The sequence below is a fragment of the Echinops telfairi genome, unplaced genomic scaffold (assembly GCF_000313985.2).
Source record: "Echinops telfairi isolate 266 unplaced genomic scaffold, ASM31398v2 ScPeMD7_22;HRSCAF=79, whole genome shotgun sequence".
Lineage (NCBI taxonomy): Eukaryota > Metazoa > Chordata > Mammalia > Afrosoricida > Tenrecidae > Echinops > Echinops telfairi.
Genome location: NW_022103919.1, coordinates 9,935,505 through 9,951,532, shown reverse-complemented (window position 1 = coordinate 9,951,532; position 16,028 = coordinate 9,935,505). Strand labels below are relative to the sequence as shown.

General features: G+C 40.0%; 1 protein-coding gene across 1 annotated transcript in view; it reads right to left on the bottom strand.

The window, feature by feature from the left end:
* Positions 1 to 16,028, bottom strand: part of SMC5 (structural maintenance of chromosomes 5) — a 91,397-nt gene that overhangs the window by 53,090 nt on the left and 22,279 nt on the right. Inside the window, exons 4-9 of the mRNA XM_004713826.4 lie at positions 11,083 to 11,245; positions 10,050 to 10,184; positions 7,075 to 7,215; positions 5,381 to 5,542; positions 2,029 to 2,100; positions 749 to 1,004 (exon numbers count right to left, since the gene is read on the bottom strand). Of these exons, the coding sequence (XP_004713883.1) occupies positions 749 to 1,004; positions 2,029 to 2,100; positions 5,381 to 5,542; positions 7,075 to 7,215; positions 10,050 to 10,184; positions 11,083 to 11,245 (929 nt within the window). The remainder of the gene's footprint in view (positions 1 to 748; positions 1,005 to 2,028; positions 2,101 to 5,380; positions 5,543 to 7,074; positions 7,216 to 10,049; positions 10,185 to 11,082; positions 11,246 to 16,028) is intronic.

Sequence of the window (16,028 nt, the reverse complement as noted above, 5' to 3'; positions counted from 1 at the left end):
TGAATAAAAGTAAAATACAATGTAAAAACATGTGACAACTATTGGAAAATACTTCGACAGTTAAAAGTAGTTATTCTTTAATTGGAGTCGAGGTGGGAAAAAGGTTATTAGTTTTTTCCGCTTCCCACTTTTAAAAAACAAAACAAAAATCAACATATAAACAACCCATATTCAAGTAGTACTTTGATAAACGTTTTGAAGGAGTCAGTTGGTGGGCTTGAACCACTGAACTTTGGATTAGCATTCAGGAGTTTAACCACTGTGCCACCATCAGGGCTACTGTTACAGATTTTAGTCCTGTATCTTCCGCTGACAGAATATAGTATAAGATCTCTTCTATCAGAATAAGGTTACAGACCAATCCATCTAGGCTATGGGACAAAAAAGCAAAGAAGAAACTGGATAGGTTATGAAGGAACATGGGTGGAAAGCTATGAGGGCTAGAGCAAGTATCTTCAATTTGATTTGAGAAATAGTGTGTGACTGTGTAAGGAAGAGTAAAGCTAACTATTTTAATGAAATCAACTGCAGTAATCTGACAGAAGTAGTGATGCCAGTCACTACCAAATCATAGCACACAACAGATGCGGGTGACTAAGGATTGGACTGGAATAACTACCCCACGCTTCCTCCACAAGGAGATTTGAACGCTTTAAAGAAATGATACTGGGGCAAGAATGATGTCCATTAGAGCTCTAGCTCCATCTTATAAGCATCTCTTTACCCTAAATTTAGTAATAAAGCTTACTCTTCTTCTCCTTCTCCAGCATCTCCCTCTCTCTGCGTTTATCCACGATCTCGCCTTCACATGACGCCTTTTCATCTTGGACCCGCCTCAGCTCGTCGGCGATGCTATCAATCTGGGGCTGCAGGCTCTCACAGCTCTCTGTGGCCTTCAGTTCATTCTGCAAATCTTCGATCATTTTGCGGGTGTTGCTTATTCTCCTCTGCCGGTCGTGCTCCTCATTTTGCTTTACTGTTAAGGCTTGCTGCAGTTCCTCGATCTAATAAAAACACCAGTCGCTTAGCATTTGAAATTGCGCTTCCTTCTGGCTTACATCTGTACATCTTCAAAACATATTTTTTAAAATGCAAACAATAACCTAAGAACATGACCATTTTTTCTCACTAAAGGTATCTACTCCTTTAAATACTAACCTTAAGTAAAAACATTAAAATGAAGATTACACAATCTTAAAGTGAAAGACAGAGAGAGCACTACATATGAACACAAGGCTAAAAAATTACACAATCAAAATTTCAATATAAAATATCAAATGATAACCAGATAAAAGTTAGTTACCTATTAGGGGTTGACATGTGTCCTCAAAAGTACTATGTTGGAATTCTAACCCCTCAACCTACAGATGCAATCCCATTTGGATATGGGGTTAATTCGCTTATTATCATCATAGGGTGTGTGTTGAACCCAACGATTTTTGAGATTTAAAAAGAACAGATTAGGGAGAAGCAAGAGGGGAAATTATCCAAGATTGTCCGTGGAACACCAAGAACACTGGAGGAGCTGGGAAGGATTTACCCTTAGAAGGAAAAGTCTTCCTGACCCTACAGATGGTACCCTGAATTCAGACTTTCAGCCCCGATTGGGAAGCCACCACGCATTGATCAGTCGGCCACACTTCGGTGACTTGTGTGTTGCTGCGATGCTGAAACGATGCCACTGGTATTTCAGATCCCAGCAGGAACATCCACAGCAGACACGCTTCATAGGAGTCTCCAAACTACGACGGACTGGGAAGGGGTGGCTGAGTGGAATTTCTTAACATGCCTGTTCTACCATGTAACTCCCACCGAATGACTGGGCAGGGCTATGCACACAGGGCACGTGTAACTGGTCAGTTTTGGTCCTCTCTCCCATGGCTAAACGGAAGAGGGATCTTTGAAGCAGTAGTAGAAGTGAAGCAAAGTACTATCAGTGGGTCTCCCACCCAAGAAGCTGGTCCATAACCCAGACCTGAAAAGTTAAGGCTGAAAAATTACACAATCAACATTTCAACATAAACTTACATGTTTATCTTTCCTCTCTAAAACATCTTGCTTTTGTTTGCATTTTTGAGAGGCCTCCTTAATATCCACTGCCTGTAAGATTGAAGCAGAAGGGGGAAAAGGCAAGCAAACCCGTAAGCAAGTCAATCGTGGTCCCACCCAACAGTACATTATTGTACGAGCTAACCCCACAATAATGTGTTCTAGCATTTCCTTAGACCCAAATTCATGACTACCATAAAGAACCAAGTTATTTGTAAAGCTATAAAAAGCTGTTCCTATGAATATTAAAAGTAGCTGCACTAATATGCATGTGCTTCTAATAGCTCTTACATTTACTTTCACATTTTGCTTCTCAGAAAAATCAACGAGCAGTGAGAACAGAGAAAGCACATCTTGGAGACTCCTGCATACATAGCTAAAATCTACTAGCACAAATGCTCAAAAACGACTATTTTAATTCCAGGGCTGTGGAACACGGCATTTCTGAGATATTTTTCATCATCACACAAAACATCTGAATTACACATTACTACTGTAATCCAATTGAAGTAGAGAATAAGGCAGTGCAGAAAAGGGTTATTGCAGGCTTTTTTAAGGTTGGCCTCTGGCTGTTGTCTGGAAACTTGGCTTTGGGGAGTGATCCCAAGCGTGTCCCTAAACAATTGCGGTTCACTGTGCCTAAATGTTGCGTACGATGTGGCTCATGTTAAGCACCTTCTTTCTTTCTTGGAGTCTGGAATTGTAGTATGTGCTTGGCAGAGTGGTTAGGTGACTAATCCCTATTAACAACTTCAGCACTGAATTTCCCTGGCAAACAGTTCACATATGTTGTCATGATTTGAGAAGGCGAAGTAAGTATACTGTGTAACTCTAGAAGCCCCCTGGCATTGCAGGTTAGGGGTTTGGCTGATAAGCAGTGCTTCAAACTCACCTGCTGCTCCCTGCTTCTGTACAGATTTAGTCTGGAAGACCCTGTATAGGGCTGTTATGTGTCACAATCACCTGGATGGCAGTGCGTTTGGTTTGGTTTTGTGTAACTGCACCGGGAGAGCGCTTGCGCCTTTTCCCTTTACTGATTGTGCCCGTTACCATTTTGCTGTAATGAAGCTTAGCTACGAGTACAACAATTCAGAGTCCTTTGAATCCTCCGAGAAAATCCCCAAACACCAGGTGCAAAGGGAAGTAAGTAAAAGACAGAGGTAGGGCTCTTCCCTGTGGAGAGATCCTTTCTCTAAGTATAAGGTAGACACTATGCTTACTGGATGCCTGTGTAAAATCACACACATTAATCATGGAAGACAAAATATTATCCCCGTCACCTTACTAACAGGAGGGTGAAAACAGTGAGTGGAGGTCAGGAAGTAAGTAACTGGCAGAACAGGGACTTAAAATACAGATGAGGAGATCTGAAGGCTATGCTACAAAGTTCCAAGTATTGGAAAGAGTCTTCTGTTGGAATAAAAGAACAAGAACAGTGGACAATTTGGTTCCTTGCTGCATGGTTATAAGTGCCCACACTTTTTTTCACACATAGACCGATATAATGCACGACTCTCTTCAGGGATGCAGACGCTCACATCAAACAGACGAGGCTCATGGCCATTTGACATTGCTACCTGCAGTTGCCAGGCTTCCATTAAGAACAGAGAAGCAGGAAAGGGTTTTTAATACCATTCTTTAATTAAGAGAAATATGGAGATTTAAATTTTATTATTCTCTACCTTAAAGGTAATATAGCAGCAATACAGAAAATGCAGGGAAGGGTTGAAAAAAGCAATTACAAATCCACCACTGAACTACCAGCACTCACTGTTATCAAGACGGCGATCAGCAATACAATCGTGAGGAAGTCATCCCATCCTTGGGATTAGGTATCCTCAGTTATATGAAATTAAGGGGCGTGTCTACAAATGCTCCACAATCTCTTCCTGATTCGAAGTTTAAGATAATTAATAGTAACAGGTATTTAAAATCAGATCAAATGAAGTCTTAACTAAAACTTGTATCTGCTCTTAGCATCAGTTTCACCTCCTAGACTTGTAATAATTTGCACATACTGAACTCCTCCCACATTAGAATTCAGTTCTAGTGGAGCCTTCCTAACGTGACACCCCAAAGTCAAAATGCTGACCCTCGCTCTGTTAAAGACGTCATAGTCTGGGATATGGCCTTTCTCACTCACTAGGTAGTGGCTCTTCAGGCATATTAAACAAATAGCTGATGCTATCTGGCTCAAGAAATGACTTATTTCTGAAAATCTACATGTTGCTTGAAAAGAAAAAGCATAATCACCTCTATAGATGAAACAACTCCACAAAACTGCTTAAAAAATTAAACTATTATTTGTCAAAACTTGCGAAGTAAATAATCCTTTACCACTGAAAATCTAAAAGTCAGTAGCAAAGGAACTGGACTAACATGTTTTCACTATAGCAAAGTACAATTAAAACAATAATAATAATGCTGCAAAAATTAGTCATCTCTTTTCCAGTCAGGTAAATCTGGATGAAAAATGTTTCACTTTCTAACTAAATGACCTTAAAGGAAGGAAGGTAAGTATGACACCATCATTCTTTTCCCAATGCAAGTGCTGGCAGGCATCTCCCTCTGCGAGTGATGAAAAAGCACTTCGAACGACGGCCCAGGAGGGGTATATAGTCAACACTTCCCGGTTTTCTAAAACTAACCTTCTCATAGAATTAATGTCATTAAGAAAGTACGCTATTTATTTGTGCAGACAAATGGCTGTAAGAGGTTCTCAATCAAGGGCTGAGGATTTGACGTTGGTGCATTAGTGAGTCCTCCCAAATGCATCACACTAGAAGCAAGACCCACCGTTTAAACCGTCTCAAAATCGTCTGTGATTCCAAAATCTGTCCTAGAAGTTAAAAATCAGAACCATAAGAACTGTAGTTATAATTTCAATAGAAAGAATATTCTACCATATTATTCTAAGAAACATCGGGTTGTCTACATTATCCTCCACTCAAAGGGTGTGTAACGACAAAGCAAACAAGATAAATTCACACTGTGAATCTTCTTGTAATGAAAAGTAGTAGGGTTCACTTTTCTTGTTTTTGTATCCTATATCTTTAAGATAACAACACTCCAACAGTGGTACCGAAAACACACTGCCATGGAGTTGATTCTAACTCGCAGGGCAGAGCAGAACTGCCCCCATCTTTCTCCCTGCAGTGGGTGTGGATTTAAACAACCCAACATGTAACCCACTATGTCACCAGAGTTCCTGCGGTGGTCTAATGGCTGACAGTAAAACTGAAAATAGTCTAAAAGACCCGAAAAAAGCTTTAAAAATATATATATATTTGCAAAGATAAAATACAAAGAATCTAAAACGGAGTAAAAGCACCTTCTCTTTGATTCGGACTTCCAAAATGTGACGCTGTCCTTCAATTTCTTCAATTCGCCGTGTTACAGGAATTTGTCCTTCTTTAAGTTTTCTGACCTCTTCTTTTGCTTGGTCACGAGCCAATTTTACCTCTTCATATTCTTGACGAACATTTTCATATTCCTTGCAAACAATTCAGAAATAGAACTTAATGTTCTACTAGCCTGCACTAAACCATATACTAAGATCAAAGTATAGTCACAAACAAAACCTAATAAAATACTGCTTTAATGTACCTTTGGCAGGTTTACTAGTAAAATCTTGTCCTCTGAAATAATCTCAGAAATAGGAAATAGAGATAGAATGATTTAGTCAGTCTTAATACTCAGTAAGCATTTAGCTTCATCACAAGACCAAATTCTAACTTCCCTGCTCCTTCTGAAATGAGTATCTGAATTATGTTAAAATGAGATTTTCTTCTAATTCCTCAGTAAAGAAGGGGTACCGGATTTCACAGAGGAAAACAACAAAAAAGCCCCTCAGCTATGAAAACGAAAAACGTGTGCGCGCGCGCGCACACACACACACAGGTCAAAAGAAAACAAAAGGCAGCATGCGGCTTACTAGGAGAAAGTGAAACTGGTCATGTCACGAAAATGAAAAAGAAAGGTACAAACAAAAAGACGACAAACAAGCGGAGAGCAAAAGGAAAACAGAGCACTTCTGAAGACAGTACGAGTTGCAAGAGCAATGACCGACCAGGAAGGAAGGAAAAACCGTCCTCAAAAGGAGCTAAGAAAAGAATTCTAAGAATAATGGGATTATTCTTCTTATATATATAATATATATTATTTTTATATTCTGTAGCCCAAACTGTGGTCTGAAATAATAAAACACACATCACACACATTGAAAAGCAGGCAGCAGCCTCAACAGATTGAGGCACCCTAAGCAGTAGTAGACTGCAGCTAAGATACTTCAGCCACGTCTGTAGCGGAGGTTGCTATTGAAAGCACACTCCAAATACATCCTCACGGATGTAACTGAGGGAAGGCATGAAAACATTTTTTTTTTTTTACCTGTAAACATTTTTAAATCAACATTTTAAGAACTCCAAAGAATTATCTGTTGGAGACCAACTTAAAATCAACTATCATTTGCTATAAAATAACCTACTGACACCACTATTATCTACTGCCATGAAGTAAATGCCAACTCAGAGTGAACGCATAGAGATAGGGAACCTCATTATTTCTCCCTCAGAGTGGCTGGTGGGTTTGAACTGCTATGGTTAGCAGTCCAATGCTTTCCCACCAGCACCACAGCATATAGCTCTAGAATAGAAATAAAGAAACAGGTAAATTTTATTATGAATTATTAGACGGGAACCGTGGTAGCACAAGGTCAGCAGTCAGCTGTTAACTGAAAGGCTAGCACGTGTACCCACAAGGGCTCTGTGGCAGGAAGGGCCTGCCAGTCTGCGTCTACGAAGACGTCAGCACAGGCACCACCGCAGAGCAGTGCTGCTTTGTCCTCTGCGCTGCTGAGAGCTGGCACCGACGGGGTGACAGCACAACGCAGATGAAGGCCAAAGCAAGAACCAATAAAAGCACCCAACGAGCACACAGGAATCAGCGCGTCATTTACAATGCCCGTCCTACTTAAAGAATGACCCATTTCTGCTCTAGCTTTTGTCTGTAACAGTTAGGACTTACCACCCATGGCCTTTTAGCTTCAAGCATCTCAATTAAATCTAAGTGCCGTTTACGTTCATAGAATCTTTCCACATCTTGCTTGTATCTTTCATTCCTCTGAATCATTTTCTCTAGATATTCATTTTTTTCTTTGCATGAGGTCTAAATAAATAATTGTTGAACAATTAGTTTAAGTGGAAAAAGACAAAAAGATCCAATCATTTAACAACTGAAAACACAAAGCCAGATAATCACACCACACGGCATTCCCTACAAGCTCCTCAGAGCTGTGTAGCTGTAACATGCGTCTGAGTTATCTTGTGCTGCGGTACAAGTACCATGAGCGGATGGCGTCATAATAGAAATGTATTTCCTCGCAGTTTAAAGGCGACCACGTCTGAGTTTTGAGCACTGGCTACTGGGTAAGACTTCGTCTCCTGGTCAGTTCGGGAAAATGATCTTTGCTACTTCAGTGTCGGATCCCTGGTTCCTTGGAGAGCTGTGGGTCTTGGTATCTATCTTACAGCACCTTTGCTCTGCTTACCTGTTTTACCCCTTTTATCAAAAGACTCAAAAGACAGCCGGTTCGAGTCCTGTCTGCTAACCACAACAAAGACAATGCAGTCTTAAATGGGCCACGACCAAGAGCACAGCGGTTAGGACTCACAGTACGTGTTTTGGGGTACACACAATTCAACCCTAACACAGCCCCTTAAGAAGTTTAGAATTCAGCAAGGTAGCTGATGATGAGGAAGATGCTGCTGCTGCTGATGATAAATACAATGATGGATGGCAATGATACTGCCCTGATACATACCTTTCCTGATTCTAAACCAGTCAGCATTCCCTTTTCCTGTCTGAATGGCTGCATCCTTAAAAGAAAACTCTGGAATATAAGAACCCCAGCCGCGTCTATCTTTCAGAGCTCTTTGATCCACAGATGCCCACCTTGGTGCAGGACCCCCTCGCCCCTTCTCTTGCTGAGGTTTTCATACCCTCTTTTGGTGGCTCCTTGAGTTATTGTCCGAGACACCCCCTGCTGTGAGAAAATGTCCCGTGCATGTCACTATCAAAACCTTTCTGCCTTCCAGGACATTCCAACTCATCGCAATCCTGTAGGAGAGTCAAACTTCCCCAGAGCGTTTCTAGGGCTGTAAATCTTTACTGCAGCACCGCCTCACTTTTCTCCCACCGAGAAGCCGGTGGCCTACAACTGCTGCCCGTTTGGTCAGCAGCTGAGCCAGTGCAGCACCCTCTGCACATCACAGGTTATTGATGTGTTGACGCCACGTTCTTCTTCATGCTGTCCATCTTCTCAGGTGGTTTTGTAGCATACAAACTCACTAAATACGACAAGAGGACACATTCCTGATGGACCCTTCCCTGACTCTGAATCCGCCAGCATCCCTTCTTCTGTGTGAACTGCCTTTGCTGTATGTACAGGCTCCACACCAACACAATTTAGTCTTCTGGGATTCCTATTCTCTACAGCTTACCCTCATTCCACAGACTCTTCTAAATCCAACAGGAATTCCTGACAGTTGCCTATCAGTGCACTGCTGCAACCCTTTTGGAATTATCTTTAGCAAAATTTACTTCTGTGTGATAATGCTCAATATTTCCGGCACTCTGTTGAATCATTTTGGAAGCAGGTAAACACAGGATTTCTCCCAGTCAGTTGGCCAAGGAGCTGTCTTCCAAATTCCTTGGCACAAATGGGTGAGGACCACCAGAGCAGCAGGCATTTCCTGAAACGCCTCAGTGGACCCACCATCAGTTTATGGAGCCTGGAATACCAGTTAAGACGTTTCAACACAAGCAGATGCAGTACTGGAACCTGCTATAAGATGTATGCTATGCACACTCGTGACTTACGGACTCAGAAATGAGATGCAAGGTAAAAGTCAGGTTGTACATTGTAAGTAAACACAGATGCTGTGGGACGCTAAGATAGATACCTGTTTTCTTTCAGAGCATGGTATGTAGTTACAGTCAGTGTTTCAGACAGAGTATTAGATTAAGGGTGTGAGGACTGAAGGGCGGAGCCCCGGTTGGCACAACTCTTGTGCACCTGACTGTCTACTAAACAGGTTTCCCTCGGCAGCTCCATGGGAGAGAGACTGGCGCTCTGTTGTTTCCGTAAAGATAACGGCCTAGGAAGCCCTGTGGGGCAGTTCTACTCTGTCACAGAATTGTTATGAGCAAGAGTCATCACGACGGTACCTAAAAACAACAAACAGGGCTGAAGGAATATCTGAGGCAAGATAAAATAACAGTAAAACGTTCAGAACACTCCCCTGGTCATTCACTTTGAGTAAATACCATAAAACTGAATGTTAACATATCAAGAACAGACATAGTTATAAAAAGAAAGCAGATTTCTAAAAATTTACCAAACTTATTTTCACCAGTGGGACATGGAGAAAGGATCCATGACATTGAAAACAAAACAAATCTTTTCAGGTAGTGCACTAAAAGGGCATCTTTATTTTTCAGTTTATTAAAGGTGAAGATAAAGATAACACTAACATTGAATTTGCACTTCTCTTACAAAGTCTACTACCCTCATGCTACTAATAAACTACGTAAGAGATGCCCCTCTAGAGGCTCTGCATTAAAAGATGAATCACTGCTGTATTCCTCAATGCCTTTCACGAACAAAACAAATCCACTGCCATCCAGCCAATTCCGACTCACATGGTAGCGGCTGAATAAACACTGAATGATAAAATACCACAGCGACTTTCTGAGAGCAAAGGAAAAATTTTATGATACTGCTCTTAGTTCCTTAGAAATTCCATGTATAACATGAGTGTCAAAATCTCCAACCTTCCGCTTTCATATATTTGTCAATTATTTTAATTAAGAGTAATAATACAATCTTGGGTGAAGAAAAATTACAAGAATATATATTCACTCAATCGCTTGGAGCTATAATCTCGTCCACTTCCACATTTGTAAGGACAATTACAAAGTGATTATTTATTTGTATGTACCTCTAGTTGTTTTTCTTTCTCCCTGAAGTTTTTGAGTTCACAGTGATACTTATGCATTTCTGGAGGACCAATGGATTTCTCAGTAGCTTCAAGGAGTTCAATTTTGCTGAGTTTAGCAAATTCCCCCACTTTGTCCTATAGCACAAAACCAAAATGATCAGCAACTACAGTCATTTATTAAATACCTTAGAATATTTCCATTGATTATGTATGTCAAATTGACAGGTAAATCGTAATATAAACCCTTGAACCTTCCTATATTAGTCTTTAAAGTAATAAAAACAAACCATATGGTCTTTCTGAGGTCAGTTCAAAAGTTTTCAATATCGATATTTTCAAGTTGAAATGTTTACAAACATATTGTAAATTGTTTTAGAGAAAGAAAAAAAATAGTTCCATGGATTGAAATGTTTTCTTTTTTTAAATAAATCTACAATAAATCAATTAGAATGTAATAGGTGAAAAAAGAATTTAAGGCAATATAACGCTCGTTCTTACAGACATAACTGGTAACAGCTGACAAGCATAGTCTACTTTTACCTCGTGGGCGTACGGAGCCCATTCACCGCTGTGCTCCTCAAGAGAAAGAAGGCGAAGGACGCAGCAGGGACTGCACAGCCCGGAAAGGTAAACTTAGCCACTCGACTGCGATATGCAACATGTATTATCACAATTTTTAATTCTTACTAACCAACTTAAAACATAACAATTTCATAATGCATATCTACAGAGTTATGATGTTTTGTAACCCCAAGAGCCTACAAATAGAAGCATAAAATCTTTTACTTAAAAATACAGCTATCTATTTTTAAATAATCTATAATTTTCATTAACTGAAATTTGCCAAAGCAGTAAAATTATAATACATAAAAGTGATAAGTTGCTACATTTAACAAATAACTCTTAGTAAGTATGCTATGTTCAATTTAAATAGTAAAACTTATAAATCCCTTTGAAAAGTATTTATATTCATTTGGCAAAATGTGAAAACATTATAAACAAAGTTTTCAAAGGTACACTCTTTCTCTCCTACCTGAGGTAGAAACTGACAAAGATTGCCCACTTGAATATTCAAAGCTGCAATCTGCTCTTCCACTTCTCTCTGGGTTGTAGACTTTTTGTTGATGTACCAAAAGGACTGGTTTTTTGTCACATCAATCTCACGGGTGATGACAAGATTCCCAGAAGCCTTGAATCTGGTTAAAAAAATAATTGAACATATTCAAAGCATTTCATTAAAAAATAAAATTTCCAAAACCCTCTTGCTCCAAAGTTTTCCAGATCAGATTGCTATTATTATAATATTTGTAATTAGAATATTTATGCTTTCTGGAACTTTGGGCCCTCTAAAAAGGAAGCCATGACATTCCATTAGCAATGGCACATAACTGACCACATCAACCTTCGAGATGTCTTAAACTGTAAAAACACATCCTAATTCTAATTCCCCAACACTGCAGGAAGATTCGCCTACCTGGCTTTCCTTTTATCATTATGCAACTCACTAATCGCATGCACTGACTGCGATTCAAATTGGGGTGGTGTGTCAAATTATTTAACCATTCAACCTTGACACTGGCCCTGGTAGGAGAATGAATGAAAACTGACTCTTGTATAAACATTTCCAGAAATCAAAACCACCCTGCCCATTCAGGTAGCCATATTCTCCACTCTGGATTCAGTGGGGACTACGTTACATGATCATAATGGAACATTAAGCAATATAGAATCTAGAAGAAGGGTATTTACTTATTTCCTGCTTTTAGAAGTACTACTGCTCCACACCTCCCATCTATTCATCCATCTTCTTCACTGGGAATCAGCAGCATGTGGTAAAAAGATAAATTATTGGTATCCCATCACTAAATGACAATGATAATTTGTAAATCTTGTATATACAAATTATACTATAATCATAAGACTTTAAAACAGTAAGATTATAGGACTTTTCTAGCAGAATACCTAATGGAGGGCCTTCGTTAATCCTTCTGCTATAAGTAACTAAAAATGGTAAAGAAATGTACACATTTTCATAAATGCATTCATGAGTTACCACAACAGCAAGGAACTTTAGCCAAAATCCCAGTGAAGGCAGACACTCAGAAACTAACGTGGCTTTCAACTTCAGGACCGCGCTCAACTGGAGGACATTTCATGATTTCTTGGGACTGAGGAGGGAAGGACTTGCAGGCAATATTCAGAGCTAGCCCAGGTGGAGAATTTATCAGAAAACTACCCTCAACGTGATAAGCCCTCAGTGTACGTGTCAACTAGAAAACACTGCCTCATCACCAGCAGGGCAGCAAGGCATGTTGTCTGACTCAAACTACAGCTTGAAATGGTGAAGCAAACAAGTCTTCTCTGAATTCACATTTCCAGTCGCAATTATAAAAAGATAAATTACTGTGTTTTAAAGCTACATTCTTTTGGTATTTCCATTATAGCGGCACTAGGTAACCAAGACACAAAGATACAAAAGAAGGAGAGAGAGGAGAAATACTAAAATTCAAGACACTTCAAGTAAAACAAGCGGCCACCTAGCAGAGAAGCAACAAGCCCACGTGGAAGAAGAACACCAGCCTGTGCGATCATGAGGTGTCGACAGGATCGGCTAACAGGCATCAGAGGACGCAAAAGAACAAATGAAAAAATCCCCAAACATATTGAGAACCAGGGGGGTTGGAGCAGAGACTCAAAACCCATGTGTAGTAGACCCCTCACAGAAGGGTCACAAGGAGGGGAGGAGTCAACCAGGGTGCAGCATAGCACAGATGAAACATACAATATTCCTCTAGTTCCTCACCCCCCCATCATGATCCCAGGTTTGCCTTTCAATGCGGGCTAGACCGGAGCATGTGCACAGGTACAGATAAGAGATAAAGAGTTCAGGACACAGAAGCCAGGAACAGGAATGGGAGTGGCGATACCAGAAGAGTAGGGGGGAAGTGGGAAGAGAAGGGGAGGAAGAGGGAACCGATTGCAATGATGGACACATACCCCCCCTCACCTCCCGAAGGGGGACGAACAATAGAAACTATGGGTGAAGGGTGACAGTGGTTGGTGTAAGATAAGAAAATAACAGTAATTTATCAAGGGCACGAGGGTGAGGAGGGAAGGGAATAAAAAGGAGCTGGTACTAAGGGCTCAATATAAAGTAAATGTTTAGAAAATAATGATAGCAACATATGTACAGATATGCTTGAAATAATTGATGTATGGCTTGTTATAAGAGCTGTAAGATCGATCCCCCAATAAAATGATCTTTTAATAAAATAATGCAAGACAAATAAAAAGCAAAAAATAAGGCAACAAATATATATAATTATAACGATTATAAATGAAATATTTTACTTAAAAGACTAGATAAAAAACATAACACAGTTATACTTGGTTAAATAGGCAGCAAGGATATAGAAATCTTGAATGAAAACAGAAAACACTTCCAGAAGAAAGTATAACTATACTAATAGTCAGGTAAATATTTAAGACAAATGGCATCAAATATAATTTTAAAAGTCAGAAAAATCTGTATGTGAAACTGTCCAGTGTCCAAAGTAAAATGTACCAGAACAAGGGTAAACGACAAAACCACCTAACCAGATAATATATCTTTCTCAGTAAATAACAGATCTGACAATTGATATTGGCAAAAATGTAGAAGATTTAACAAAACGAGATCTAGCATTAGGAAATAGGTAACCATTTGGGGCTTACTCTAAGAAAGCAAAGTTGAATGAACATGTTTGTCACGTATGGGACACTGCACTCAACAACAGCAAAATAGTCTTTTTAACTACAATAAGGAGCTTCTACCAAAAAAATGCTGCAAAAAGCAAGCTTCACTTATTTCAAATGATTGGTAACATAAAGACTCTGTGTGTGTATAATTAAAGTAAATCTCAATAATAAAATAACAAGCAAATTTTACATTAGAATTTAAAACCATTTGAAATTATGAACTCAGTGCAAGTGGAAAACTGTGATGGTGTTTAAACAATACTGAGAGATCATTTTCATATTAATTGTTTATATTAGGGAAAACAAGACTGAAAATTAGTACAATACTATCTACTTCAAGAAATTAGAAGCCTGGTAGCACATAGATTACAAGGAGGCCCCTTCCATCTGGAAAGAGTAGTGTTTTGTTCTTAATGTGACTTATCCTGGATACGAAGGTCAGTCTTCCCTGCACACAATGCTTTTGCCAAAACTGTCATTGTGGACTTAAAGAATGCCTTACCATCACGGTATCCCACACAGCATTGCGTGGATCAAAGAACTTACTTCACAGCAAATGAAGTGCAGCAATAGGCCCACGCTCAGGAATTCACTGATCTTACATGTTCCCCATCATCTGGCTAGCTTGTAAGGGCAAAGAAATAGCCCTCTAAAGACACAGCCCCAGCTGGATGACACTACCTTTCATGGTTGGGCGATGCTCTCTAGGATACTGCTCTAAACCACTATCCAGTATATCGAACAGTTTCTCCCAGGGCCAGGATTACGAGTCTGGGAATCATGGGGTAGGATGCAAGTGGCGGTTCTCATATCACCCTGAGTGATCCTCTTGGGAAATGTTTGTTTTCTGTCCACACAACCCCAATATGGGTCTAGACGTCTTAGTTCCAAAGGGAAGGCTCCCACCTGGAGATATATCAGTGAATCCACTGAAATGATATGAACGTCAGCCATTGGATCTCTTGTTTTGAGGATGCCCGATGAAGGGTGGCCCAGGACTACCACCTATTTACTATCTTAATGCTCTCCTTGCTCTCGTACGGCATTCTTTGTCCGGTCAGCATGGCCCTGCCTTTGTGAATGAGTTATTGAAAGTTTGGGCTCCCTTATTTGTGTAACTAGTGACTAGTCACTTAAGAATTTAATCTGGGTAAGTCCCTAACTCATGGACTGCGGTCTAAAACAGTGGTCTATACTTACATAATTTCCTTTTCTCAACAATATTTTAAATTCTGTATCACTGGCTAAATTAATGATACTATCATTAAATTACCTTATGCTCCAGGGAGATGATTTACCATGTTCTCAATCATGAAGTGAAAATGACGTCAGAGTTGACTTGGTGGCAGTGAGGTTGTTTTTTTGTGTGTTTTTTTGGGGGGGTGGGGGCTGGTTTTTAAAGTGAACCAGAGACATATATAAACCATAGCTATATAAATGAATTTTGGGCTGGCACTTAATGCTAACCCCAATCTAAGACCAATTAGTTCTTATGGCTCTGCTTGATGCTCATCCTCATGAAGGAATCACTGGAAATATGGGTGCTAGCAAAGTGTGGTGAAAAAACTACATGTTGCCTTTCTATGAGAAAGAATAAAGTCTGGAGTCTTAAAACAAGTAGCCATTAATTTTACTTACATGCGATATCAATATTGTGCTATAATTTGCGCACTCTGTTGGGTTTCCTTTCCTAGATTTTCCTATGCTCAACCTATACGCACTACAGTCCAACAAGGGTTTAGACCTCCTTTCCTTTATTTTACCCACTCCCCTTAATTATTTCATCCATCTATAGGTAGGTATGCATCAAACCCAGTCCCGTGATCGAGTCAAATCTGACACGCATCAACAACGTACAAGTGCAAGACACCTTGGAGGCCGTGCTCCCCAGCCCCCAACTGACCCTGTGTGCTCTTACCCCTCAAACATCCAGACTCTGCTGTCAGTCAAGGGTTGCTAGGGGTCAGGCTCATGACTTAACTCAATGACAGTGGGTCTGGTAAGTTAATTCGAGCTAGTAGCTTCTGCATACCAAGATGTTTGCCTCTTTACATGAGAGAAAACTAGGTTTGGGTGCTTGTGGTAAAATGAAATGCTTTATATGGTCTTCTATTCATTTTTCTGTCATTCTCACCAAGTGATTGGATGGGATCATACAAATAAGGTGCACAGGACCCTAGCTGTAGATTCGGTCAGTTCTGCCATCCCCTTGGCTCTAAGAATGAGGCCTCTCAGAAGCAG